The sequence below is a fragment of the Cebus imitator genome, unplaced genomic scaffold (assembly GCF_001604975.1).
Source record: "Cebus imitator isolate Cc_AM_T3 unplaced genomic scaffold, Cebus_imitator-1.0 Scaffold286, whole genome shotgun sequence".
In the NCBI taxonomy this organism is placed as follows: Eukaryota; Metazoa; Chordata; class Mammalia; order Primates; family Cebidae; genus Cebus; species Cebus imitator.
In genome coordinates this window covers 188,384-216,127 of record NW_016107601.1, presented here as the reverse complement: position 1 = coordinate 216,127, position 27,744 = coordinate 188,384, and the positions used below count along the sequence as shown (strand labels likewise).

The 27,744-nt window shown below is 45.5% G+C and overlaps 1 protein-coding gene across 4 annotated transcripts in view; it reads right to left on the bottom strand.

Annotated features, from left to right (window-relative positions):
* The window catches only part of XDH (xanthine dehydrogenase), a 77,639-nt gene that overhangs the window by 24,560 nt on the left and 25,335 nt on the right, over positions 1-27,744 (bottom strand). For all 4 annotated transcript variants that reach the window (XM_017501935.2, XM_037729018.1, XM_017501937.2 and 1 more), the window contains 18 exons: positions 27,572-27,640; positions 27,159-27,245; positions 25,849-25,990; positions 22,749-22,841; positions 21,993-22,144; positions 20,666-20,759; positions 18,901-19,010; positions 16,238-16,422; positions 14,567-14,741; positions 12,568-12,651; positions 10,959-11,128; positions 8,023-8,146; positions 6,247-6,366; positions 5,667-5,763; positions 4,596-4,720; positions 3,733-3,866; positions 3,213-3,300; positions 1,947-2,033 (listed from right to left, as the gene is read on the bottom strand). In XM_017501935.2, coding sequence (XP_017357424.1) covers positions 1,947-2,033; positions 3,213-3,300; positions 3,733-3,866; positions 4,596-4,720; positions 5,667-5,763; positions 6,247-6,366; positions 8,023-8,146; positions 10,959-11,128; positions 12,568-12,651; positions 14,567-14,741; positions 16,238-16,422; positions 18,901-19,010; positions 20,666-20,759; positions 21,993-22,144; positions 22,749-22,841; positions 25,849-25,990; positions 27,159-27,245; positions 27,572-27,640 — 2,136 coding nt within the window. The remainder of the gene's footprint in view (positions 1-1,946; positions 2,034-3,212; positions 3,301-3,732; positions 3,867-4,595; positions 4,721-5,666; positions 5,764-6,246; positions 6,367-8,022; positions 8,147-10,958; positions 11,129-12,567; positions 12,652-14,566; positions 14,742-16,237; positions 16,423-18,900; positions 19,011-20,665; positions 20,760-21,992; positions 22,145-22,748; positions 22,842-25,848; positions 25,991-27,158; positions 27,246-27,571; positions 27,641-27,744) is intronic.

The window sequence follows — 27,744 nt, the reverse complement described above, 5'->3', positions numbered from 1 at the left end:
CAAAATTCAACACCCGTTCATTACAAAGATGCTCAGTAATGGAAGGAAATTTCCATCAGATACACTAATGGAAGGAAACTTCCTTAATCTGATCATGAGTATCTACAAAAAAAAAAAAGAAAAAGAAAACACCTACCAGTAACATATTTAATGATGAAAAACTGAATGCTTTCCCCCTAAGAATGAAAACAAGGCAAGGATATATGACCTAATAGTTCTGGAAAGTCTGGCTAGCCATCACAGTATGTAATGAAAAGGAGATTAAAACATGCAGACTGGAAAAAAAGAAAAAAAAATACTGCCCCTATTTGCAGATGATAATCATTATCTGCAGAGAAAATCCCAAGGAATCTGCAGAAGAAATCCTAGAACGAATAAATGAGTTCTGCAAGGCCACAGGATATAAGAAACACGAAATCACAAAGAGCTATCACTTCACACCCACTAATTTTAGTGGATAAAGACAGACAATACCAAGTGTTACTGAGGATGTGGAAACCCTAAGATTGTTGACTGGAATATAAACTGTTATAGCCAATCTGGAATATAATTTGATCATTTCTTAAAATATTAAGCTCACCACAGATGCAGCAATTCTATTCCTAGGAATCTACTCAGGAGAAACTTCCATTAATGTTTTCAGAGCAGTATTATGCATAAAAGCTAAAAACTGGAAACAACACAAGAGTTCATCAAGTGGTGAATGGGAACAACATATGGCAGGTCCATATGATGGAATATCATTCATCAAGGAACAGGAATGAAGCACTGATACATGCTATAACATAGATGGGCTGGGCACGGTGGCTCATGCCTGTAATCCCAGCACTTTGGGAGGCTGAGGTGGGCTGATCGCTTGAAGTCAGGAGTTCGAGACCAGCCTAATCAACATGGCGAAACCCTGCCTCTACTAAAAATACAAAAATTAGTCAGGCGTGGTGGTGCATGCCTGTAATCCCAGCTACTTGGAAGGCTGAGGCAAGAGAATCACTTGAACCCAGAGGCAGAGGTTGCAGTAAGCTGCCATTGTGCCACTGTACTCCAGCCTGGGTGACAGAGCAAGAGTCTGTCTCAAACAATAGTAATAATATTATTAAATAGATGAACCTACAAGACATTATTCTGAAAGACATCAAACAGAAAAAAGAAACACATAGTGTATGGTTCTATTTAAATGACTTGACATAAAGTAGACTAATGATGACCTGGGCCTGTGGAATGGTAATGCAAGTGACTACAAAGGATGCAAGAACTCATTCTGTGGTGATGGAAGCTCAAACACTGGATTGTGACAGCGGTCTAACAACTCTTGAAATTTACTAACAACCTTTGAATTATATACTTCAAGTGGATTAACTTTATGTAAATTATACTTCAATGTAAACTATAATGCAAATTATACTTCAATGAAACCATTTTTTAAAAAGCAATTTGACTTATTTAAAGTTAAAACATCACAGAAATGTGTAGCATAGAAAATGACAGTGTGTATCCCTCTCAATACCATTCCAATCATTGTTAATAATTTGATCACTGTTAACAGTTTGGTATATGTTCCTTCAGACACTTTTCCACGCATGCTATAGATAGTAATATATATTAGTATTAGTTTATATGTTAGTGTATATATATTACTGTTACATGCATATACACACACACACAATGTCACACACTATCCATAAAGCATAGTAACTGACTTTGCTAGCTTGGCAAAATATCTTGAACAAGAAGGATGTGTTTTTAACCAGGTAAATAATATGATCATCATGGTGCTTTAGAGATTAATCGAGGATGGGAAGCCTGAAGGTGAGGACCCATTAGGAGACTGCTGCAACAGTGACAGACAGGGCCTGGGGAGGCCTGCGCCTTGTGGGAACAGGCTGTGGGGCCCACCCTTGGCCTCGAAGTCAGCTTTGGGTGCAGGGGCGGTGGCACATCCTACTCACACTCTGAGAGAGATCCTGGGTGTTCCCCGCATTGCTGAAGTGATCCACCTCCAGAGCCACAACCTTCCCAGTCTTCATGAAGCCAACCTGATAAAACGAGAAAGAAGAGTGATTTATCAGAAGTCCCATTTCCACCACCTCTCTTTCTGTCTCTGATCCTCCCTCCCACTTATGCCACCTGGAGGAAATGAACAGAACAGCACATCAACCCATGAGAAAAAGGTGACCTGAAGTCACCAGAAGGTAGCAAGGGAAGAAAAGAGGAACTGCCCTCTCCCCAGTGGCACACAGTTGGCTCCCCACCCCTGGACACCCTTGTCCCCACACCCCTTCTTCCTGCTACCGGCTCCTGACTTCTAGTAAGGAGGTTGGAAAGAGAAAGTAGGTCATGATAGGGCGGGGAGGGGAGCACAGGGAAGAGAAACTAGGAAAGATACTGGACTCTGCCCGCACAGCTTTTGGTCAGCAGACAAAAAAGTTGCATTTCACAGAAGCACGCACCTCCTTGACCTATGTACTCTGTTAGAACACCCTCTATAGGCCATTTTACAGGCACAGAAACTGGGACTCGAAAAGATCAAGGAACCCTCTTCAGGCCCACAAGAATTTTGGGCTAAGAGAAATATAATTCCTTGCTGGGAGTTAAACCATGAAACAAACTCAGAATAGGTCAAAGGCCATATTTAAGGCCAGTTCATGAAGAGAGGGCTCCCAGGTTTCTAGAGCTGGGCTAAGCCTGGTAAAGCTATGCTGACGTATACAGGGAAAGGGTGTATTGATCATTACAGAAACCCAGAAAAGGGACTGTCCCAGAGAGAAGTGTGGGCTGTGCCCAACCGTGGTCTGAGAAAACAAGTACCCGTCCTAACATCTTGGGCCTGTCTAGGCCCCTGGGAAGTTTTACTTCTCACAATATATTACTAAGCTATCATTCTAGAATATTTTTACATCACACTACCCAGTGCGATGGGTTTATCCTGAGTATGCTGGTGGTGAATCATGTTTCTGAGCCTGACCAGACTCAGAACACAGCAAATTCACAGAAGTCATGAATGCCAGCCTTGAGAGATGGGGTGGCAGCCTCCCTCAGCACTGCCTTTCTGTGTTGCTGTTGGCCTATTTGAATTTTCCTTCTTGCTGTTTCTTATTTGAACTTCTACGGATAGGCAAAAAGTCAGAGTGCAGCCCAGGACGCCTGAACATTCAGACCCAGGTTTCCTTACAAAATGGTACTTCCCATCCCAGAACAGCCCCAACATCTAGAACCTTGTATCTGGCCAGGAAGGGATGTCTGCCACCAGTTATCAGCATGTCCTCATCACGGTCCAGCATGCAGCGCACAGGGCGGCCGGTCCTGGAGGTACAAAGAGGGTTAGAAGCCTGTGAGCCTTCAACAGCAGCTCAGCCCTCTGAGTCTCAGCATGAAAACAGCTGGGAAGCCACCTTTCCCACTTGCACACTGAGCAGACCTGTACTGGGCTGCTTTGCCATCTAGACACTGTGCTAGACAAGGTGAAAAATATAAGGACGCGAGGTATGTGCTGGCCTTTGGAGAGCTCACAGCCAAGTAGGGGAGATCAGATGTGGACACCTGTGCCAGATCACAAAAGAACAGGTAATGTTACCCTCCCCCTATGCCCACGGGTTCTAAAAACAGAGGGCTGTGAGAATTCAAAGCAGGGGGAAACTAATTCTAACAGGGGGAAATCCAGAAGGACTTCCTGGCAGAGGCAGCCTTAATTCTTCTTCCCAGAGCCAGATGGGAGAAACAGGCTTTGCAACTCACTTATATGCAGCCAGGGCCACCGCTGTGGACACCACGGTGCTTCGGGTTTCTTTCCCTCCAAAGCCTCCTCCCATTCTCTTCACTCGAACCACAATCCGGTTTGCTGGAACTCCCAACATTTTTGCAACAAAGCTCTATGGGTGAACGACAGAACACTCACACCGAATGCATTATTCGAACTTATTTCAGGCCTGGTGGACCTAATTGCTGCTGTGATTTCTGAAACTCCTTGATTCAAAATCCCCATGCAGCCTGCGATTAGTGATGCTGAGGCTGCCAGACTGAAATCGGGCACTGGTTTTTAGCCAGAGGCCAAGTAGTTGGTCAGGGAATACTTTTAGAAACTTGTTCCATCTGACCAGGTGACCAGGGACTGGTAGGTCATGAGAGCAGGACCAGCTGCCAAAAACACTGGCCACCGCCGTCACAGGCAGTAGAGAAACGAGGAGTAATTGAGCTGCTGTAGATAATTTAGGGGTCCCTGTGGCTATGACTTAATCCAACACCTTCATTTTACATGTGAGGAAACTGAGGCAGGACATAACTTGACCAAGGCCATAGGTACTGAAATGATAACAGCCAACCTGTACTAGACTTCAGACTAAATATTAAAACTTGTCTAATAATTACAGCAACCCACCCAGGCCCCATTTTATAGATGAGAAAACTGAGGCTGAGAAAGGTTATGGAACAAGGTCAGTGACGCCAGCTTGTTGGTGAGAGTCTGGCTCCAGGACTGACACTCAAGAACCCTCTGGACCAGCCCACTTCTCCCTCTTCCCATTTCCCACATGGTCCTCCTGGTCTGCTAGGAGCTCCCCGCTATCCTGCGGGCCCCTTGAGCTGCCCCAAAAGGCAACTACCTGGGTCTTCATGGTGTTCTGTGTAGATACAAAGAGCTCCATCTCCCCTGCCTCGCCTTTTGGAACAGCAATGGTGCAATGAGTCTCCAGGTAGAAATGTTCTTGGCCGCCAATGTATAACTCCCCTGGGAAAACAGTGAGATCTGTCACAGTGAGCCTGATGCTACAGAAGGGGCCAGTTTGCCTAAGGAGAGAGTATACTTTGCCAAATGGCCTAGGCAGGAAGCAACTGGTCACAGGGTTACCTGGGGGGTAACCTCAAGGTTTCCCACTTGGGGTAGAAAAGGATCCCAAAGTCTTAGCTATCTGGGAGCTGAGTGCTCCACCCTCATCCCCACCCCCACAACAAAGAAACCAGAATGACACTGAAATGCATCCAGTGCAAAGTTCTCTTCTCACTGCAGCTTGTGGAAACCAAGGATTTCGGAAACTGTCACTGTAAAATTTTGAAAAAGTAAAGCAGGGATTAATAGATGTGATTGAAATGCTGAAAACAAGAGCATCTTCTGGAACCTAAGCTACCAGGCCTAGTAGAGATCTGGCTTCCTAGTAACTTCACAAAGCACAACAGCCAATGTAAAAAACATCTGAAAGGGGTAGTCAGGTGCATTGTCTGGGGTGAGAACAATGGATTTGATTTCACAGTGTCAGCGTCAGAGGTGGAGGGAGAGGAGGGTAGAAGGAAGGGGAGGGAGGATGCTAGTTAAAGATGGGTAAGGACTGCCTTCAGGTGGGGGGAGAAGGAGAGTCTATGTGGTTAGAGGCCTGGCAGACCTAAGGCCATCAGGCATCTATGGCCGTTATCTTCCCTAGATGGCCTTCCAGATAAGAATACTCTAGAATCTCTTTAGAATCATTAGGTCCAGCCTAGAGACAGGGGAGCAGAGATTAAGATGACTGAGGCTCTTCCCCAGCCAACTGTCTACTATTTTACTACAAACATAAGAGGGAATCTTCTGTTAGGAAATGCCTGGGAATCACTTCCCTGCTTCAGGGTTCAATGCATATCCCTTGAACTGTATTTGCAAACAACGGCCGCCCCATTCCCACTGCTCTATGGAGCAGCTCTACCTGACACAACATTATCCGCTTCGGAAAACCCCTTCTTGAGGTCTCCTTTCTCAATCTTCAGCTCAGATCCATAAAAGGAGTTGTTCTTTATAGCATCCTGAGGATCACAAAGAAGTTTCAGACATGCAGCTTTTAGGAGGTTGGGGAAGATGGGTTCTGGTTAGGGAAAGAGAAGCTCTCTGAATTGTTAACTCTCTCTTCTCATAAATAAATCTCTATATGCTTCACATACAGACTTGAAGTAAGCTCAGCTATAGCCCAGGGAATCATATTCCTCCATTCCCTCAGCTGCAGATGGATAATCCTGGACCTTGAAGAAAAGCAAAGAATACCACAAGGACCAGATGGAGGTGAAATTGTGAAAAGAAGGAGCTCAGTTTGGCTGTTGTTAGTGAACTGAGCCTAAGACCAAAAAGGGGAAGGTTTCTTGGAGCCTAAAATCCCAGAGTTGAAAGGAATTTTAAAACCCATCTAGTCAAATCCCTAGCTGCTGCTCAAATCCCTCCTCCGGGATCCTAATAAATGCACATCCAGGGACAGGGAGCTCACTCCTCTACACAGGCAGCCCATTCTCAGTTACCTCAATTGTGATAATTGCTGGTAGTTCTTCATAGGTGATTTTCACCCCTTGGGCAGCTCTCTGTGCATGTTCCGGGGTGTCAGCCACCACAGCACCAATGATATGCCCAACACAAGTAACCTAGGAGCAGAGACAGACTGTTAAAGAATGCAACCAGGCTATAGTGAAACGAATTATTTTTGGATTGTTCAAAAAGCCAAAAGAAGTTCCTGCCTTCATAATGAAAGCACATTTTAGGAATGCCCTGGGGCCTCTTAATTCCTTATCTTACTGATATAGAGTCACTAGGATCAAGATGGTAAACAGATTTCATCTCAAGGGCCAATTCTGATTATTTAGTACTGGCAGACTATTGAGTTTGCCATGAGCAGAAAGGGGGATATTGCAGCACAAGTGCATTTGTCAGTTAGGACTTACTCCAACACCACTGGTCTTCTTACGGAGACTCAGAAGACAAGGCCACGATGGGCTAGTTATTATTAATAGATTATGACCAAATCTCAGGCCCTGACCCCCAGTTTTACTTTCTTTTCACCACACCACTGTCTTTTACGTTCTATTTCCCAGATTTATTCCAAAAGCTTCTCAAAGGCTGTAAAGGCTGTAAGCATCAGTATAAGACATGTAAGACATATATTTATAGAGAAGATATACTTCATCTAATACCCAAAAGCAGTTGCTCTCAAATGCTGGTTCTTAGACTTGATAATCCATAAAAAGATTTAAAAATTTGTATGATAAGGATTGCTGTTTTCTTTTCTTTAATAATTCAGTTTCATAAAAGCTTAATGGATCTCCTTCAGAGATAATTTTCATCCAACATCCCCCAAAAAGTAAACAACAAAAATTTTTGTCGAGCACATCACTTTAGAAGATGAGGTTTCTGACAACAGGAATGAACAGTTAGGATGCATGTCTCTGACAATTCTAATGGGGGATGTCCAGAAAGCCTTCCTGGCAGAGGCAGCCTTATTCTTCTTCCCAGAGCCAGATAGAAGAAACATTTCCCAAAGAAGTTATTAACTTATTTGATTAGCGCAATTGGCTAAATCTGGTTGACTCTCCCTAGCCATAATGCTAGCATTGCTCTGAGAAACTCTTAAAATCCACAAAGAAATTTGTTCTTCTATGAAATGCTCTCCTCATGGAGTCCTTGTTCTCATATTTTTAGTTTTTTGTTCTCTCCTTCACTTTTACATCAATAATAAGATGAATTCGCTTTTCAGAAATACTCATGTCTAATTTGCAACATTTGATGTCTATTGGAATTAAAAAATGGCTGTCGAGAACTATCTTATGAAAAAAAATATAAGGACTTATGTAGCAGCTGTCTTAAACATTTGAAAATTTTTGTTTGTTGTTGCAGAGTTTCATGTAGTCAAAATCAATAGATAAACTTTCGTATTTACCAATTACCAATACACATAGTGGTGGTATTGAGATTTCCAGTTAGTTTGTTAAATGTATTCTTATTTTATTTTAAATAAGGAGCTTACTGTTGTTTCTTAAGAACCCAATTGCCAGTTCAAATGCAATCACCAGCCTTGTTTTACTGTCACCTTGGCATAGAGACATCCTACTATGTACAAACAGCAGCCATCAATTAAATAAGCTAGTAACATATTCTATCCCTCTGCGGATTGTGGCCATCCAGTTGATGGCCACAATCCATGCAAATGTACAACCTTTCCAGATCAGGGGTTTAGAGCAATGTACACAAATTAAAACTTCAATACTTATTCCATCTACTTCATATAAAAAAAATCCAAGACCTACCTTATCCTTTGCAAAGACTGTCTCATCATTGCAAATTCCAGTTATGTTACTCCCAGGAATATCACCAGCAGAAATGAAACAAACAAACCCTGGCACCTTCTTAGCTTCTGATGTTTCTATGGACCTGCAAGAATGAGCAGTGTGAGGGGGCCAGGCCAGCAAGCTGGAGCAGGGGACCCATCACCTGGTTGGACAACTCTGTTCTTATTTTGATGGGCTTGGCTTCATCCTAATTCCTCACTTCTCTGCTTCTTTTCTATTAGATTCTAATTCAATTATATTCTATTCTGCAAATGTCAATTAAATGCTCACCATGTTCAGGCCACTGTCCTGAATGCTGCTGGAGATTCAAAGTGAATAAGCCAGCCAGGCTTACTTTGGCTCACACATGTAATCCCAATGCCTTGGCAGGTTGAAGTAGGAGGATCACTTGAGCTCAGGAGTTTGGGACCAGCCTGGGCAACATAACAAGATCCTATCTCCATTTAAAAATAAATAAAGTGAATAAGGCAGGCCAGGCCTCTTTGGACCTTACATGATGCCCTGTCTGGTCTCCAAGTACAAGTGAGCCAAATCAAAGTGAGCAGCACTTACTCTGGAGAGCTCTGGCTAATGAACATATCACACTAACTCCCTTCCAAAATCAGCACAGGGGCCCTGCTGTGCCTCGGCCCTGAAATGATCCAACGGCCCTGAACAGCTTCATACAGCTGGATTTCTCTCCCCACATTCATGGTGCTATCCCAGCATGACAGGGCATCCTACCATAATTAGGCAACATGAACCTCTAAGGGAGAATCACTGACTATAGCATCAAGGATAACAGTACCAACTATGTACTGATCACACTGGCACATGCCCCATGGGGAAATAGGGTGACGCATTTCATGCAAAGTTGTGGAAACTGAAGTACTAATCGCCTTCCAAATGCTTAATCTTCCTGAGAAATCCTGAAAGCACTTCTCCTAATTCCCATTTTATGTTTGTGGAAACTCAAACTCGAGGAACTCAGGTACTTTGTCCAAAGTCAGTAAGCCAGACAGCAGCGTGACTGGGATTACTAGAACTGAGGTTGTTAGGAGGGTTAAGCTTTGCCCTGCCACACTCACTTCCAAGTGTATGCAGCCCGGGAAGGCCCCGATTGTTGCAGTTATGACAATGTCAACCCCCTCATCCTCTTCCATCCATTCACATTGCTTGGATGGAGGTGGTTTGAGTGTAGACAATGTGGGTCATGGTATTGTCAACATGGGCTCAAGACAAGGAAGAAAAGGGAAAGAATGTGTCTTATAGCTGGCAATCACAGGAACTTAAACACTTTTTTTTTTCGGGGACCTGGACAGGTTTATTCATCTGTTAGATTTCACCTGTGCCTGGTTCACCCTTCCTGGAGGGAGCCCATCTCCAGGCTAGGAGCAGCAGCAGAAACAAGACCAATGACAAGGGAATCTGATCCCTAGTCCACTCCGTGGACCCAAGGAAGGGCTTTTCCTAGCTGCTCTGCTCAGCAGGCTATGTGTCTAACGCCCAACAGGAAACAAAGTTCACGTTCTCTGGCTTGAACATCCAGAGGCAGCACAACACAGGTGTTCAGGTTGCTCAGCTTCAAACTCCAACTCTGCCACTTACCAACTGTGTGCCTGGGGCAAGTTACATACCCTGCTTGTGCCTTAGCTTCCTCATCTGGAACAGAGAGGTGATAATAGGACCTGCCTATAAGGTTGTTGTGAGGAGTAAACAAACTAATATATTTAAAGTGCTTTAAACGAGGCTGTGGCACTTTTGCTTTTTTTTCCTTTCTTTTTTTTGAGATGGAATCTTGCGCTGTCACCCAGGATGAGGTGCAGTGGCATCATCTCGGCTCACTGCAACCTCTGCCTCCTGGGTTCAAGCAATTCTCCTGCCTCAGTCACCTAAGTAGCTGGGATTACAGGCGTGCGCCACCATGCCAGGCTAATTTTTTAATTTTTTGTAGAGACAGGGTTCCGCTGTGTTGTCCAGGCTGGTCTCAAACTCCTGACCTCAGGTGACCTGCCTGCCTTGGCCTCTCAAAGTGCTGGGATTACAGGCATGAACCACCACACCTAGCCACTTTTTCTTTCTAATACCTATTTATAAGAGCAATATTTGGCCATCTCAGCTGAGTTCATTTTATAACTGAGTCAAAATCTTAACATATATCATTGCTTAGGTCAAAATAAAACCTTCAGTTATTATGAGCACAAAAAAAAAAACTAGGTTGTAGCAAATATTAAGTGCTATATATGAGTATTAGGTGTTTTATTATTATTATTATTATAGAAGTGATAATTTTTGCTATCTGAGGTCTCAGAGTTCAGCAAACATCTGCAAGTGACTATTCTCTGCTAGGTGCTTTATAGACAATACTGCTAATCTTTGAAGAAACAGCTCTTTACAGACAAGGAAACTGAGAGTTTAAATACATGGGCCAAGGTCTCAGTTGACAGGCACCAGAGTTGGAATGCAATCCCAGGACTGCTACACTCCAAGGCCATGTTCTTCGCATAAGTGCTAACTCAAGTTCTAACGAAATTCTGCATTTTAACCAAGCCTAGTATCCAAAATGCAGGTCTAACCGGGTCCTGTCCAAAGCCTATCCGCAGCTTCTCAGTGTTTTTTGGGACAAGTGTCATCTCTCTGTTTAGGGCTCCAAGGCTTTCCTGATCTGGCCCCTGCTGACCCCTCCCAGGAACAGAACTCCTCCAGGTGCCACCAGACCCCGAACCCTTCCTGCTCCTCTCCAGACTGTGGTTTTGAGGTGAGTTCCCATCTTCCCCTCTCTCTAGCTTAGGAGGTCCTGGAGGAACCTCATTATCTGTACATCTCCATGACCTGGCAGGGTGCGAGAAATCTTGTGGGTACTCCCAGTGGCCCCTCACAAAGTTCCACCAGCTCCTCCTGGCGGTGACACTCACTTGATCTTGGCGTGGGCCCGGGTGCTGGTGACTAGCCGGAGAGAGAGCTCATTCTCGTAGTGAGGGATGTCGTCACAGTACACAGCCTCACCAGAGGCCTGCATGTTTGCTGCCAGGTGGGGCAGGGGCCGGCCCACCATGTCCTCCTCAGACTGACCTTTGGGCACATCCTGGAATGACAGGGTCATGAGTCAGCCTGAGCTGCCGAGGACACTGCCCCTCTACAGGCCCAGGGGACACTGGAGAGCTTCAGGCTACATGGCAAAGCACACCAAGGGGTAGGAATAAAGGATGCAGAGGTGCATGGGGCAAAGGGAACAGGAAGGTGCATACGTAATGGCAAGGGTGGTCCTAGTGTTGTTATATAAAAGAACAACAAGAAAATGAGGGACCTAAATGTCCATTAATTGGGGATTGGCTAAATAAGCTGTGCAGCCCTCATACAACACAACAGTATGCAACCATTAAAACATACTTTTGAAGAATTTTAATTAGAAGGATTGTTCATGCAAGCATAAAAACAGGACATGTGTTTGTGTTTGACAATAATTTAAATTCTGTAGGAAAGATAATATATGTGACAAATATAGCACACACATGTCCACATATACATAGGAAATAATGAAAAGAATTTAACAAAAATGTAATAATAATTTGCTCTTGGAGGTGGAATTTTTGGTGAATTTTATTTTCTTTATATTTTTCTGTATTTTCTAAAATGTTTTACATTATTGATTTGATAATAAAGTTCTGTTTTTGTTTTGCAAAGTAATTATAACAGTGGGTCATATTTATTGAGTGTTTCACCACATACCAGGGACTATCTAAGCAATTTACTTTTATTAACACATTTCATCCTCAAAACCATCTTATGAAACATGCAGGTGAATATAATTAACTTGCTTAAGAGGCACACAAGAGGATAAATAACTTGTTCAAAGTTGCACAACTATGAAATGGCAGAGTTTAGATATAAATTCAGGCAGTCAGGCCCCAGAGCTCATGCTTGGGACAACTACCCTCCAGTGTACAAGGGGCAGTAAATTGTGGCCCGGGTCCACTGCCTGTTTTTGTAAATAAAGTTTTATTGGAAGACAACACACTCATTCATTCATGTATTGTTGGTGGCTGCTTTTATGCTACAATGACAGACTTGAGAAGTTGCGATAGAAACCATCTGGCCCACAAAACCTAACATGTTTTCAGGAAAAGTTTGCTGACCCTTTACCCAGCACCTCTCAAAAAGCTGGGGTAGATAGATGGTTTGTTTGTTTGTTTGTTTGTTTGTTTGTTTGTTTGTTTTAACATGCTCAATAATACTTCAGGCTTTGCACATTATTCTTCAAGTAAAAAAAAAAAAAAAAGTCTGTAAGGAACAGGTGCAGCTGGGAGTCTAATCCCAAGAGAGAAATTTAGGTAAACAGGAGAAAAATGTGACATTAACATCTGTATGATTCTCATTTTCTTCACTGGATATTTAAGCACAAGAGTAAAGAGCTTTATGCACCTACATACAATTCAAGTTCGTCACTAGCCGATAGTCACCCACTAGCCAACTGATGTGGCCTGCGCAGTCCCCTGATATTAGCCATACACTGATTGTACTCACTTGGAAGAGCTGGACGTTGGCTGGGGGGTCTTTCTGAAAGAGTAAAGTTGCACTGGTGAAGGTGGGGTCCAGTTTACCACACTTCTGTGGAAACAAGATAACAGAGGTGACCAGGATTATATTTCAATCATTGATCCCTTCCGTGGTTATCCCCAAATGACCACTGACAGTTGACATCAGTGACAACTGATCCTCTCGTCTCGTCTCTTCATTTCAAGCCCCTTTGAGTGCTGGATGGATCTCTCAGCATCCAAACATGGGCTCTGAGAGTTCAGCATTTACGGGCAGCCTCAGCTTCACTGCTGGCCCCACACTGTACCCTGTAGACTGAATGGTCTGTACCTCCTCCAACACTCCAAACTCTTTCCCTCCGTCTTACATTTATGACTGCTGCTGTCTCTGTTGGGAATATCATTCTCCTCCAGCCTTCCTGGAAAATTCTTCCTTACCCTCCTCAATTCCATGGGAAGCATTTAATGATATGGAAAATGTTCACAATATAATCCCAATGGAAGCAAAGGAGGATTTAAAGCTTTATATGCAGTGTGGTCCCAAGTCTTTTGAAATATATCCACATTAAAAGATAGGAAGATGGCAGGTATTGATAGACAGATGGAAGGACAAATAGAGAGAAAGAGATGGGGCAGACAAACAGCCTGACAGATGAACAGATAAATGCAGGAAAAAGATCAGAGGAATTAACCAAAATACTTAGCAGTGGTTTTCTCTGGGATTTGAGAGTAAGAGTAATTTTAGGTTTCATTGATCCAATCCCATATATATATATATATATATATATATATATATATATATATATTTTATTTTATTTTATTTTTTTTTGAGACGGAGTTTCGCTCTTGTTGCCCAGGCTGGAGTGCAATGGCGCGATCTCGGCTCACCGCAACCTCCGCCTCCTGGGTTCAGGCAATTCTCCTGCCTCAGCCTCCTGAGTAGCTGGGATTACAGGCACGCGCCACCATGCCCAGCTCATTTTTTGTGGTTTTAGGAGACGGGGTTTCACCACGTTGACCAGGAGGGTCTCGATCTCTTGACCTCGTGATCCACCCGCCTCGGCCTCCCAAAGTGCTGGGATTACAGGCGTGAGCCACTGCGCCCGGCCCCCAATCCTATATTTTTAAAGTTTGTTTTAAAAGTTTGTTTTAAATCTGCTGTTCCTGCACCAGGGGCATCCTCTCTGCTTTGTGCTCCTCCACACCCATCTCTGCAGTTGTCTCCGAAGTGCAGCCTTCACCGTCCATGTTCTCCCCCACACTGGGCTGCTCCCTAGCACCTTGTGAAACTTGGCATAGGAGAGGGGCAAAACAAATTCTTGGTGAACATATTTCAGGAGCTGGGCCCCATCTCAGCCTGCACTCTCTCTTGAGGGCACATCCTGTGCATTCCACGGGCTCCTGGTTAGTGCAGCCCCACCTGACATTCCCATTCCACCCTACCTACTCATCACACTGCATTCCCTTTCTCTCTCCCTCTCTCTCTCTCTCTCTCTTTTGTTCTGTATTTTTAGTAGAGACAGGGTTTCACTACATTGGCCAGGCTGGTCTTTAACTTCTGACTTCAGGTGATCCACCTGCCTCAGCCTCCCAAAGTGCTGGGATTACTAGTGTGAGCCACCAGGCCTGGCCTTCTGCATTTCCTATCCAACCTATGAAACCACAGTTGTATCCGCGATACTGCTAGAAGGATTATCTGATCCACCTGCCCCTTTTGCAGATTTTACAGCTGAGACATAGGGAAAGTTGTGACTATTCAGGTTCTCATGGTGAGACACTCTCAGGGCAAGAACTTGTGTCCCCAGCACCCAGCCCAGTACTTTGCCTCCAAGCCAGCTGGTCACTCCCATTTCCATGGTTCCTGTGTTGTGACCCCAGTCCCTGCCATTCTGCCCTGAGATGTCCAGAGGAGAGAAGCAAATTTACTACCCAGACCAACAACCCCAGAAATGCTACAGAGAGCCTGTGCCTGGCCAAACCACACTCACGTCTTCCGGGTTCTCTTGGCCCAGCTTCTGGAGCACTGTCAGGTAGAACTTGAAGAAGAAGCTGAGGGTGAGGGTGCGCCGGAAGTCCACCATGCCGCCAGGGGCGTCGGGGGGCAGGTACAGCTCCTCGGCCAGGCCTGCACACACGTCCTGTAGCAGCTCCTCCTTCCATAGCCTGCCAGAGAGCAGGGCATGGGACAGTGCTCCTGCCTAGCCCTCCGTGTCCCTTTGTATAGAGCTGTGTGCCCAGGGCCATGGAGCTGTATAAAGCTTGGTTCAAAATTCAGCTTGGATACTTAGAGTTAGGTGACTTTAGGCACCATGCTTAAACTAACCTCATTGAGCCACTGTTTCCTCATGTTTAAAAATAGATACAATTTTTAAAGACCACCAAAGTAATAACAGTTAAATCTATCAAGCCCTCACAATGTGCTGGGCAACATCTTAAGTGTTTTAGATGAATTGTCACTTTTAATTTAAATTTTAAAATGTAGTAGGGAAAATTCCTATACCCATTTACCAATGAAAAAACTGAGGCATGGGGAGGGTCAATAACTTGACTTATGTTACCTATTTGGTAAATGACAGAGCCAGGAATTTTGGAACCAAGGAATCAAACTTCAAGTTAAGCTTTATAGATTCTATGTGGGTGCTATAAGGATTACACAGTGTAATGCTAGCAAGTGCTTGATACAATTTCTGTTATATAATAACCATAGTAATAGTAATGGTAGCAGTAGTAATAATCACAGCCATAGTGGTAGCAATAGTAGTAGTAGCAGAGAAGTAGTAGCATCAGCATCAATACTACTAGTAATAATACTAGCAACAGCAATAATGGTTGCAGTAGTGGTAACAATATAGATAGTAGTAGCAGAAGTAGTAATAGTCATAAAAGCAGTAGTAATAGAAGCAACAGCAATAGTAGTAATCACAGTAGTAACAGAAGCAATGCCAGAAAGTAGTAGTCATAGCAGCAGCAGCATCAATAACAGCAGTAATACTACTGTTAGTAGTAACAGTAGCAGCAGCAATACTAGTAGCAATAGTGATAGTAGTAGTAGCAGTAACAGTAGTAGCAGTAATTTCAGTAGCAATAATAGTAGCAGCAGTAATGCTATTAGGAAAATACTAGTATAACAGTAGTAATAGTAGTAGCAGTACTAATAGAATAAGTAATAGAAGAGGCAACAATAGTAGTAGTAGCAATGATAATAGTAATAACAGCAATAATACTAATCATAATAGTGATAGGAATTGCAGCAGTGATCATAAGTGTAGTGATAGTAGTAGCAACAGTAGTAATGTAATAGCAATAATGAGTAACAGTTGTAATTGTAAAGTAGAAGTAGCTGGAGTAGTAGCAATCATAATATTAATTACAGCTGCAGTAATAGTAGCAATAGTATAGTAGTAGTAGCAATGGTAATAGTATAGCAGTGGCAATACTCCTAGTAGTAATACTGGTAGTAGCATTAGTAATAGTTGTAGTAGCAACTGTGGTTATAGTGGAAGTAGAAGTGGTAGCAATAGTAGCAGCAGTAGCAGTAGTTATAGTAGTAGTAGCAGCAATAGTAATACTACTGGTAGTCATAGTAGCAGCAAGAGTAGCAGTGATACTATTAATGGCAGCAACAGCAGCACCAGTCTCATTCTGCTGTTAGCTCTTACTTGGAAAGTTGCCTCTGAGTAGTCTTGAGGGCCGAGATGGTTCTGTTGGCCATTCCACCATAGCAAAGGGCCAGCTCCTCTACCTCTGTGGTTCCTGGCTTGAATAAAACTCTCATTCCACTGGTTACCTTGGCAATGTCATCTTCTCTCCGGGAGGCCTGCTTGAATGCTGAGAAATACTCACCCTAAAAAAGAACAGAAAGGCGCCTGTGTTCCACCTTGCCCTGCAAGGGCTGCAAATGGCAGACTCAAATCGTAGGGCTATGAAGTAAGGGGATAACACTATCGCACAATAGTGGGGTAGCTGGCCCCAAGAATCAAAGGTCAAACGTAAATGATTACCACCTTTAGGAGAGGTTCCACATAACATTCCCAGAAGCTGGAAAAAAACCTGGATGTCTCCCTGCTAGTCAGAAAAGCCGAGGGTCAGGGACAAAGTGGAACTGCGTGGTCTCCATTGAACAACAGCTGCAGGGCGGGAAGGGTGCTTTCGCAAAGGCTCCTCAGAGACACCTCAGCCCTCTTACTTTCCCCACCCTGGTGCCCACTATCAGCACCCACCCACCCGGCTTCTCTGGGGACTGAGGCTGTTTGGCCCTTGGCATCCTCTGCTTGTGGCCTCCACAGTGCTCTCTCCAACTTGTCCCTCCCACCAGTCTTTGGCATCATTCAGACATCTTGGTGAAAGAGGCCGGGCACAGTGGCTTATGTCTATAATCCCAGAGGCCTAGGTGGAAGGAGTGCTCGAAGCCAAGTGCTTAAGACCAGCCTGGACAATATAGTGAGGACTTATCTTTAAAAAAAAAAAAAAATTAGCCAGGTGTGGTTGTGCACACTTGTGGTCCCAGCTATTTGGAAGGGTGAGGTGGGAGGATCACTTGAGCCTGGGACATTGAGGCTGCAGTGAGCTGAGGTCATGCCACTGCACTTCAGCCTGGGCCAGCAGGAAGAGTGAGATTCTGTCTCAAAACAAAAAAAATAAAGAAAAGAAAAGAAAAGAAAGAAAGAAATCTTGCTAAAAGGAAGTATCACTACTGCACTATGCAACAATCACTGCCCTTGTGCTTTAAATGCATTTTCCTCCATGAGTTTGAGTCAGGATCTGTCTTTAAGGATGGGAGAACAGCATGAGCCACTTTTCAGGTAAGAGCCACCTGATTTCAAGCCCTTTCTGTGTCAGGTTCCTTTTGAGATCTGTGCTTACTCTGGCATCACAAATGGTGTTGAACACCAAAGGTAGCAGGTTTAGGGAGAGGACAGCTATTGGAAAAAGCACCATGAGGCCTACAGTGGAGGCCACCAAATGGCTACAGGCTTTTCTCCGAAGAAGCCGTGGAGCCCCCTCCTGATGGTAAAGCAGGTCAGGTTGGATGTCAAGCATGGCTCTGGGACACTGAGCCCAGAGTTTGACCTTTCTTCTGGAACAGAGGTCCCAGATGCTCCCTCCCAGGACTGTGCCCGTCCACGGGGACGTTCTCACTGGGGTATGGTGAACTGTCAGTGTCAGATTGACAGTATCTTTTCTTGAGAGTCTTCTCATTCTGGGTATTAAAATCTCCTTTCTTAATGGCATAATGTGTTTTGTTAATGATCATACCTGGCTAATAAAAACTGAATAGAGCTATGCCTGTTTCCCCTCCTTTTATCGCTCATAATTTTAAAAAAAATTACTGAACTGTGAAATTCAAAACCCTGGGAATCACTGCACAAAATGGTCTATACAGACAAGCTAGAAAACCATTAAGAAACCACCTCAGGGATATAATTGCTTTAATTTAATTAGCGTTCTCATTAAGGAGGTCAAAATTACCAAGGGCAAAACATGCCTCAGAACACTCGCTAAAGCGCCGGCTGTGGGAAACCTTCACACTCTCCCTGATAGCGGCTCCCCGCACCTCTCCAGATGCCTTTTCTGAAAAGCCCTTTTGGAATGTGTTCTGAGCTGGTAGCTGCTACAAAAGGAGAGACCCACACCAGCTCAAGACATCACAGGCCCCAGGGAACAAATAGTATGGCAGCCAGTGGTGCCCAGACCTGCCCCAACAGGCCAGAAGAGCCACCCATGAAGCAGGAATCCAACCACACCAACCCACAGCAAGCTCAGTGAAGCAACATCTCGTCAAGCCTCAGGTCAGCGTATGAGGGTCTGAGCCACAGGCAGCTTCTTCATGCAGCATGTGAGCCCCACATTCTTCACCACAGGAAAGCAAATTTCCTCTGACGTGGGCAGGAATCCTCGACAGCTACATGCGTTCTTGGAATTCTGTTGTTAGCTACTGGTCATCTCCACTGGCTTCTGGGCGTCACCAGGAACCTTACGAATTATTTATTTTCAGTCCTCACAATAACCCATATGGTAAGTAACATGGTGTCCATTTTACACATGAGGAAGTTAGGGCTCAGAAAGGTGAAATGACTCTCAGGACCAAGTATCTAGCTATCTGGTTCCACAGTCCCTACCATGTGGACTCCTATCCTGCAACTTCTCATTGTCCAGAAAGGAATATGTTTGGTTGAATAGTGGCAATGTTTGGAGAGAAAAACCAATGTAAAAGTTGACAGATGCTCAGGCTGGTGGAGGCAGACCCTGGTCTCTTTGTCTAGAGCCTGGCAGTAGGACTCATTTGAGCAGAGCCTGGAACCAACACCCTCAAACATCTCACCTCCCTGCTGTAGGGGATCTCTATGGAGAGGAGTATTTCCTCGGGGCTCAGCAGGGTCTTTCTGTAGCCGGGGAAGAAGGTGTGGTCCATCCGAACAGTTCTCCTCGTGCCTGTACAGAAGCAAGATGAAGAGGAGCCAACGTGAGGGAAAGGCTGGGAACCCCATGGGGAGCAAAGGACAACCATCAGTGGGATTCTTCATGCTGGTCTCCAGTGCCCACAGTCAGAGTGAATGACTGGCACAATTGGGGCCAAATCCTCCATCTGAAATCCTTAAGCATCCTTAAGCAATGGTGTGCTGGTGAATCTTTAACAACCAGTTTCACGTAGGGGGGATAAGCCCTAGTTTATAGCATTTGCCAATTTCTGTGGTGTAAATACTTCCAATAGCCAATTTCAGGATACCAAAGTTGCACTGAATCTGAAGCTGGGAAGAAAGCAGAAATGTTAGCATAGCAACCCTGACCACTGTCCTCTGTAGGGCCTGCTTGCAAGGCTGGCCCTTGGGAACTTGTACTTCAGAAGGGTTCCCAGCACTCCATGATAGAGCAGCTCACTGTGCCTACACTATTTGTACAAACAATTGTTTATGCTGAACCCCTGCTTTCCTTCTGGGAGTCTAGACTTTGGGCACATGCCAGTAGAGGCTGCCTGTGTGACCAGCTCCCAAGAAAACCCCAGGTGCTGAGCCTCTAATAAGCTTCCTTGGTAGGCAAGACCTCACTTGTGTTGTCACAATTCATTGCTGGAGGAATTAAACATGCACTGTGTGACTGTGCTGGGAGAAGTCTCTGGAAGGTTGTGCCTGGTTCCCCCAGACTTTGTTCCCATGTATCTTTTCCCTTTGCTGATTTTGTGTCCTCCTGCTATAATAAGTCACAGCCAAGAGTATGACTGAATGCTGAATCCTCCCAGTGAATATCAGAGCCAAGGTGGTCTTGGGGACCCTCTGACAAAGCAGAGATGTACAGGAGCACATAATTGTAGAGCATGCCCACTGTACAGACAGAACAGATGCAAATAACTCCAAGAGGGCTTATAACAGCAAAATGAAGTAATTAGGAAGTGATTCATTTTGAGTATTTATTTCTTTTGTTTTGAATATAATTTATTTCATTGTAAATTTACACACACCTCTTATTTTTATTTTAATTTTTGAAACTGGGTGTCTCTCAGTCACCCTGGAGTGACAGTGGTGCAATCTTGGCTTACTGCCTCTGATTCCCAGGTTCAAGTGGTTCTCCTGACTCAGCCCTCTGAGTAGCTGGGACTAAAGGTACACACCACCATGCCCGGTTAATTTTTGTGTTTTTAGTAGAGATAGGGTTTCACCATGTTGGCCAGGCTGGTCTTGAACTCCTGAGCTCAAGTAATTCTCCTGCCTCGGCCTCCCAAAGTGCTGGGATTTCAGGCATAAGCCACCACCATTCCTGGCCTGATTTTTTATTAATAACTATATTTCACAAATGACTCACAGAATTCCTGATGGTCTAACAGCAGGCTGTGGTGAGCCAGTGCATCCCAACCCCGTCACCCCGCTAGGTAAGGCATGCAGGTAGCAGTTCCTGCTGTGAAGTCTCTACAAAGAAAAGGCCCAGCTCTCCTGTCGCCCTAACCACATACATTATCCTATTTCCCTGGACCCAAACCTTAGGGACAGCTGGGTCACTGAACTTTGAGCTCTGTTTCTCCAGACAGTGACTTGTCTGGTGAGACTTTTCTCCCCCAAGTCCTTCTTTCTGGACCTCTGCTTCAGGCAGCTTACCTTTGGACACAAGTGTCAGCTTAGCCCCACTGGCCATGAACACAGGGTTGAGATCGGAGATGGGGCTGGCCGTGATGATGTTTCCTCCAATGGACTAAAACAAGCAGAGAGTATGCAGTGAGAGAGCATTCCAGGAAACCCTTGCTCATGCAGCAGGCTCCTGAACGCAGGGCAGCGGGGTGACACCTGCTGTAGGGAGACCCCTGAGGACCTGTGCCTACTGTGGCCACAATACCAGCACTGTGAGAACACGGGCATTCCGAAAAACATGCAAAACTTGAAATCAGAACTCTTGGAACTGGATCCCAACTCTGAAATTTAGCAGGCAAGCCCCTTTAAGTGTGTTTGTTTTTTGATTGATGATTTCACCCAACATTTTCCTGAAAGGATAGAGGTGGTTTATCACAGAGGCCATGTAGAGTTAGTAAAATGAGGATAAAGGTCAAGGAAAAGAGGAGGAAGACTTCAGGTTGAACAATTTGCTCTATTTGGATCTGAATTTCCTGGTAACGTGGCAAAAAAAAAAATAAGAAGAATCAGATATTCTAATCATTATTAGAAAACAGGAAGAAAATCAGTGGCGCAATGAAAATAAAATTCTTCCTGGAAGTAGATTGTAGCAGAACTAGGGAACTCAGCAGAGTTTCTGAGTTTACGTCTCCTTATCTATAATCAGAAGTGACAGGTACTTGGGGTGGGGCCTGAGAGGAATAGAAGTAGGCTGTTTGTTTTAATTTAAAAAATAATAATTTAAAAATGGAAGGGATAGCTTTTCTTCCAACACCATAAACTGTTGTGAAGAGCTCCCATTGGCACAGGATGTGTGAATGCCACCTGCAAACAGAGGATGTGGGGACTCGTCTGAAGGCTGCCTGTGAACAATCACAGGTGGATTCCTCCCTCCTGTCAGAGGGCTCTGTCTCTGAAAGGAAATTCCCCTCCCAATTTTGGCTTCTCCCTAGCATATCTCTTATTCACCTACTGCTAGGCTCTGCCAAGCTCAGGAAGAGGGAGGGGGGTAGGAAGCTGCATCTCTGCAACCACAGCATGAAGCCTACGAGTCGCGGACTGCGTTTCCCAGGGTGCCCCACCGACCACCGTCAGAAGCACCTGAAGAGCTGGGCTACATCCCAGACCCATGTGTCAGAATCTCTGAGGGTGGGCCCAGGAATCTGCATTTTAACAAGCATTGCTCCTCCCACCCCCAGGCAACTCTAAGCACTAAAGTTTGATGCCCACTGCGCTGACGCAAGTGAGAGTCTGGCTACCCTGCTTTGGGATGAAAGCTCCATCCTGCGGGCCTCACTTGCCTCTGACAGCGACTCACCGCCACAGACTTGACCTGCTTCCCAGCAAACCAGCGCAGCTGCTCCAGGACCCCTCTGAACACCTCTGTCTTTTGGGCAGGAAGCTTAGCAACGGCATCAACCAGGGTCTTTTCCACAATGCTCAGGGGGCAAGCAGCTCCGAAGGAGATACCTGGGAACACACATTCGGAATAACAGCAATCCTTCCCACAGTTCAGAAGAGGATTGCATCCACAGCTCCGCTGAAGCTTTCCAACAACCCCAGCAATGTTGAATCAGGACTCCCAGCTTTACATGGATAATTATGACCCAGAGTGGCTGAATGACTTAACCAATGCCACACAGCTCATAAACGAGCCAGTACTCAAGCTTAGGCCTCTTGATCCTGCAACCGATGCTCTTTCCTCTAAACTGGTACCTCTCAACTCATTAAAATCAGAATCTCTGGGGTGAAGTCCTAGCATTCTTTTCAACAGCACTTAAGCACAGCCCCCACCTCCCCACCCCCACATGAGGGATTCTAATGTGTAATCAGAAATGAGAAAAATGATTGAAGATTCCGTAGCCTCTTGTTGACTGGCACCCTACCATAGAAGCTTAGCGGATAAAAGGCAATGAATCAGTCCCCTCCCATCTTTCCCTGTGCAAGGTGGGCTCCAGGAGAAGCAGGGGCAGCCAGAGCCAGTGAGGAGGCCACCCTGACACCTACCACCAACGTTGTGACCCATCCCCAGCCTCACAGCCCCTCCATGAGCTTGGAGTGAACCTCCCCTTACCCTCTGGTCCATGTTCTACTGAATTCAGCTCAGGGATCCAGGCTGGGCAGACAATCATAGGAAATAGCATATTCTTGAACTTCATCTCGATGCCTAGAGAGAAACAAGAAGCCCAAGTTGTAGGTGCATTGTTGTATCACCAGGGCAGGCCTTAGCAGCTTTTCCCACCATTACACACAGGATATATGACATAGCCACAATCACAATATGCTCCCTGGTGACTGTAGGTGTTTGGTAATAGGAAACTCAGTAGAACATGGGTGGGATTAGTCTTTGGACTATCAGCCTGAAAACTATCTCAAAAAACTATCTGAATTCAAATGAAATGAGTTTGAATTCACTGGAGAGAGAGAGAGAGAGAGTGTGTGTGTGTATGTGTGAACAACATTAGAAAACACTGGAGGCCAGGCACGGTGGCTCACACCTGTAATCCCAGCACTCTGGGAGGCCGAGGCGGGCAGATCACGAGGTCAGGAGTTCAAAACCAGCCTAACCAACATGGTGAAACCCCGTCTCTACTAAAAATACAAAAATTAGCTGGGCATGCTGTTGTAAGAACCTGGGAAACAGATGTTGTTGCAGTGAGCCAAGATCGGGCCACTGCACTCCAGCCTGGGTGACAGAGCAAGACTCTGTCTCCAAAAAAAGAAAAGAAAAGAAAACACAGGAAATTAAGGTATGTCAGGAACCCTTCTAAGCACTTTCCCTATTTTAACTTATTTAATCCTCACAATAACCCTGTGAGGAACTCTGATTTTTCCATTTACGGATGAAGACGCTGAGGCACAGAAAGATTAAGTTTCTCGCCCAAGTCACACAGCTAAGAATAAGCAAATTTCACTACTGGAATGATTATTTGTGTTGGGGTATAATAGTAATAAAAACATGAAAGTTTAACATTAAAGCAGAAAAGGAAAATGGGTGGGAAAACTTCAAATCTGTCTTCCAGTTCCCACTATCTGCCTGAGTTCTTCAAGCTTTCTGGCTTGGAGGGGCCACACATCTGTGTGTGGTTTCTGGCCTTCCTGACTAATGAGTCAGAAGCCTCTGTTAAACAAATGTGCCTCTGTTCCTTAAGCCTAGTTGGCCCAGCACCTCGCCCAGCCTTGCCAACAGGATATAGATGGAAAAGGTTAAAAAAGAAATACCTGTGACCTCCTTGCCCCACCCCTAACCCCAGGTGCTGTTTAGGATTTCTGAAGGGAGCCCTAGGCTTTGAGGGTCCCCAGATTCCAGAAATCCTCAAAGTTCCCTTCAGAAATCCTAAACAGCAACTGAAGATCAGCCCCCTTTGAATATCAGCTTCCAGGACAAAGAATACAGATTGAGGCAGTAAGTCCTCCCGTGATAAGGTTTTCTCTGTGTCTGCCTTCCCCCAACACCCTGCGTTGACTGGAGCTGGCAATGCTCCTGGGGTATGCATAAGAGAGGAGGGAGTGGCACAGACAGAGGTGGTCTTAAGAAATCATTCCTAATTGTGGAGCTTATGTAATCTTTGTAAATTCCTTTCTCTTGGAATCCAACTGGGCCCAGGCCATTGGATGACTCAGAGCAAGGGGCATGCAATGATCCCCTCGAGGCTGAGGTGGGGGACCACTTGAGCCCATGAGTTTGAGGTGAGCTATGGTAGCATTGCACCACTGCATTTCAGCCTGGGCAACAGGGTGAGACCTTGCCTTTGAGAAAAAAAAGGAAGGACCTCCTAAGATTACCCCAGCCACCTTAAATCAAGCTACACCTGGGCTACCTGAACTGTGAGTCCTGTTGAGCCATGGCCATCAAGATCACATTTCTTGAAGTGTGTCTCAGCCCACCCTGCTGCCTCAGCGTGTCACTAAACCACAGCTGGGGACGCTACTGTGTGTATGTGCTCATGAGGGCGGCGCCCACTCTGACTCCATAAGCACTGACCCAAGCCAGGCTCTCCTCTTTGCGGCTGAGGAGTCAACCAGAACCCAGGGCTTGGCAGCTCCTTCAGGAACCAGGGCCAGGTGTCTCCCCCAAGCTGGACCTGACTGCTTAGAAGGATGGCATGCCCCTCCACAGCAGAGGTCCTCAGCTGGGCCGTAGCCTCCTCTTTAGATCCTCACTAGGCTTGGGACCCAGCAAAGTAGAAATAGACCATGCCAGGTTTAGAAATCGATAGAGATTAGCAGAGGCCTGGGAACCTCTGCCATCTCTCCCCATCTCTTAAAGCACTGCGGCTGAGAGCTGCATATCCCGAGTCTCCCAGTGTGTTCGAGTATTCTGGGCCTCACATCCCAGACGGTAGCACTGACAGGGCAGGTGGCCACAGTCACAGGCAGCACAAACTGCCTACGATGAATATTAGAGTCACGAGTGACGGTGATAAAGTGGGTGTAGGGTGGTGTACTTAGATAGAGCTACAAGCTGCAGATCATGTTCTTTGAAGAGAGCTCTCCTTGCTTGTTTGTTTCTTAAATAAATGGATTGCTTAGAGAGGGAATAGGTTTCTTGAGGTGCTTATATATTAGATATAGCCAGGAGGTCAGTGTAACTGCCATGCTACCGTCACACCTGGAGCTCTCCTCTTCTTTACCTTATCACATCATTCCCCAGAAGAAGTGGGATGGTAGGCTCAAAAGCATGACTTTTATGGAACCTCTAGTGTTCATCAGACACTAGCCTAGACACTATGCTTGAATTACTTCTTCTTCCCTTAGACTAGAAGTCTCTTGAGGGCAAGGAACCATGTCCAATTGATCCTTGTCTCCCAAGCCCCTTTTTTGGGAAAAAACTCAACTACATGCAAGAATCTCATTTTACACCCAAAACAATCCTTTAAGGAGTTATTAGTAGCCCCATATAAAAAACAGAACATGAAGGTAGACAAGGACAAACAACTCTTTGGAGGTCACACATCCAGCAAGGAGCCGAGCCAGATCTGTGGGACTCCACAGCCAGAGGTCTTTGCAGGAACTGGAGTTTCCAGGGCTTTCTGGTGGGCTCCAGGTAGTCAGTGGGGCAGAGGGGTCGGGTGCAGAGGCAAGTAAGGACAGGGGGAGGTGAGGATGTGCAAGAGGACCTAGCAACACCCCCAGGCCTCAGGCAGCCCCAGGGAAGCCTCCCCAGTCCTTACCAATCTCCGTGTTCCCCACCACCAGCTTGGCACCGGGGTACTCAGCCTTGAGGTCCAGCAATTCCTTGAGGGTTGAGACCTGTATCCACGTCACACGCTCCCCTTCAAATCGCAGCTGCTTCCGAGGAGTGTCTTTCAGCCTCTGGGAAATGTAGTTTTCTTACTACACTGTCTCTTTCTTCCTACTGTCATTCCCCTGACAAATTGCTTTAAGTCAGCAATGGGATGTTTTACTGACATTCAGAACGAAAATATCTATCAGGGAGAAGTAAGGGGAAGTAATATGTTCAGAGGCAGGAACTCAACTGGGACTGTTAAACATATGCTTAGTCTTTACAAGACCTCCATGAAGGAGGCATTATAAGCCTCATTTTCACCACTGAAAGAAGATCCTGAGGGTCAAGGAGGTTATGGGATCTGCTGAAGGTCACCTGCCATGAGGAGTCCCCAACAGACCTAGCTGAAAGCCCAGGCTCCTTGCAGTGCCCCATACTGTCTCCGGGGGGCACCAAGGACAAGGCATGAGAAGAGATGGAGGCCAGGAAGGTAGGAAGGGGTGTTTGTTACAAGGTGATGCCTAGGAAGGCTGGCTTTAGTGCTTGCAGGGTGACACTGGGCTGAACGAAGCCCTCAAATCAAACTGCTGGGTATTTTCAAAGTTTCACAGTCCAGAGAAAGATCTGCTGGTGGTTGGCTCCACAGCCATTCTCTCTGGCCTGTTGAAGCTACAAGCAAGTTTTCATAAGCACAACATCCTGAGAAGTGTGCACTTGAAAAACTCCAAGTGGCTTGATTTTTTCATTCCCATAAATATTAGGGTGATGGTGATAAAGTGGGTGTGAGGGGGTGTCCTTAAGACAGAGCTGCAAGCCACAGGTCATGTCCTTTGAAGAGAGTTTTGTTTGTTTGTTTGTTTCTTAAATAAATGGATTGCTTATAGAGGGAATAAGTTTCTTGAGGTGCTTATAAATTACATATAGCCAGGAGGTCAACAAATGGTTATAGTGCACCTGCTACATTACAGTGTGCCCAGAGAGCCAGTCCCTATCATCATGGGGCTTGCCACTTAGCAAGGAACACAGACATCAAATCAGTAACTGTAAGTGTGACACACATGAGCAGATGTGCAGGGCTGTGAGCACACGTAGCAGAGACTCAACCTAGTAGGGTGTCAGAAAATGGAAGGGAAATTTAAGCTGAAACCTAAAGGACAGGAAAGACACAAGTTCCCAGTGGGTATGAAAATAAAGCAGGTTTCCAGGGACTCACAATAGAGACTCTGCTAGACCTGTCCCTGAGGCATCACCTACCAGCAACTCGGGAGGAAAAATGGGCTCCTGGGTGGGATCCAGGGGTGTGAACTCCTCTGGTTTGAATAAAGATGGCGAGAGACTAACCTATGGGGAAAGAGAACAAGTAGGTGGTACGGTATCTCCTCCTTTCAAATGCCCAAGAGGACCAATTCAGCCTTTCCTTCCAGCAAGCTCATTCCCAGCCCTACTGAAGGCTGCAAGAGGAGCAGGTAATACCTGGGAAGCAGGAATGAGAGGGTCTCAGTTAGAGGACCCGGGGCTAACGTGCACCATCACCATCCCCACAGTCTGCCATCACTGACTCACCATAGCATCCTTGTCCAGTCCCCACTGCCAGGGACATGAGCTTGTGCACCAACTCCTCTAAGTCTCAGATTACCCCCAGGCTTCCAGTGGGAGAACTCACTTACTGAGTGGTCTTTCTTCTGGTTCATGCAGCAATTTGGATTGTTCACATCTCCTCCACAGCATCCACCATCCTAGAGAGATGATGAACATTTGCACAAGGGTATTTACAAAGAGTATTCGCAGAAGCTAAGGAATCTGGATTATTAATATCTAGAACACTCCAGCTCTGATGCTT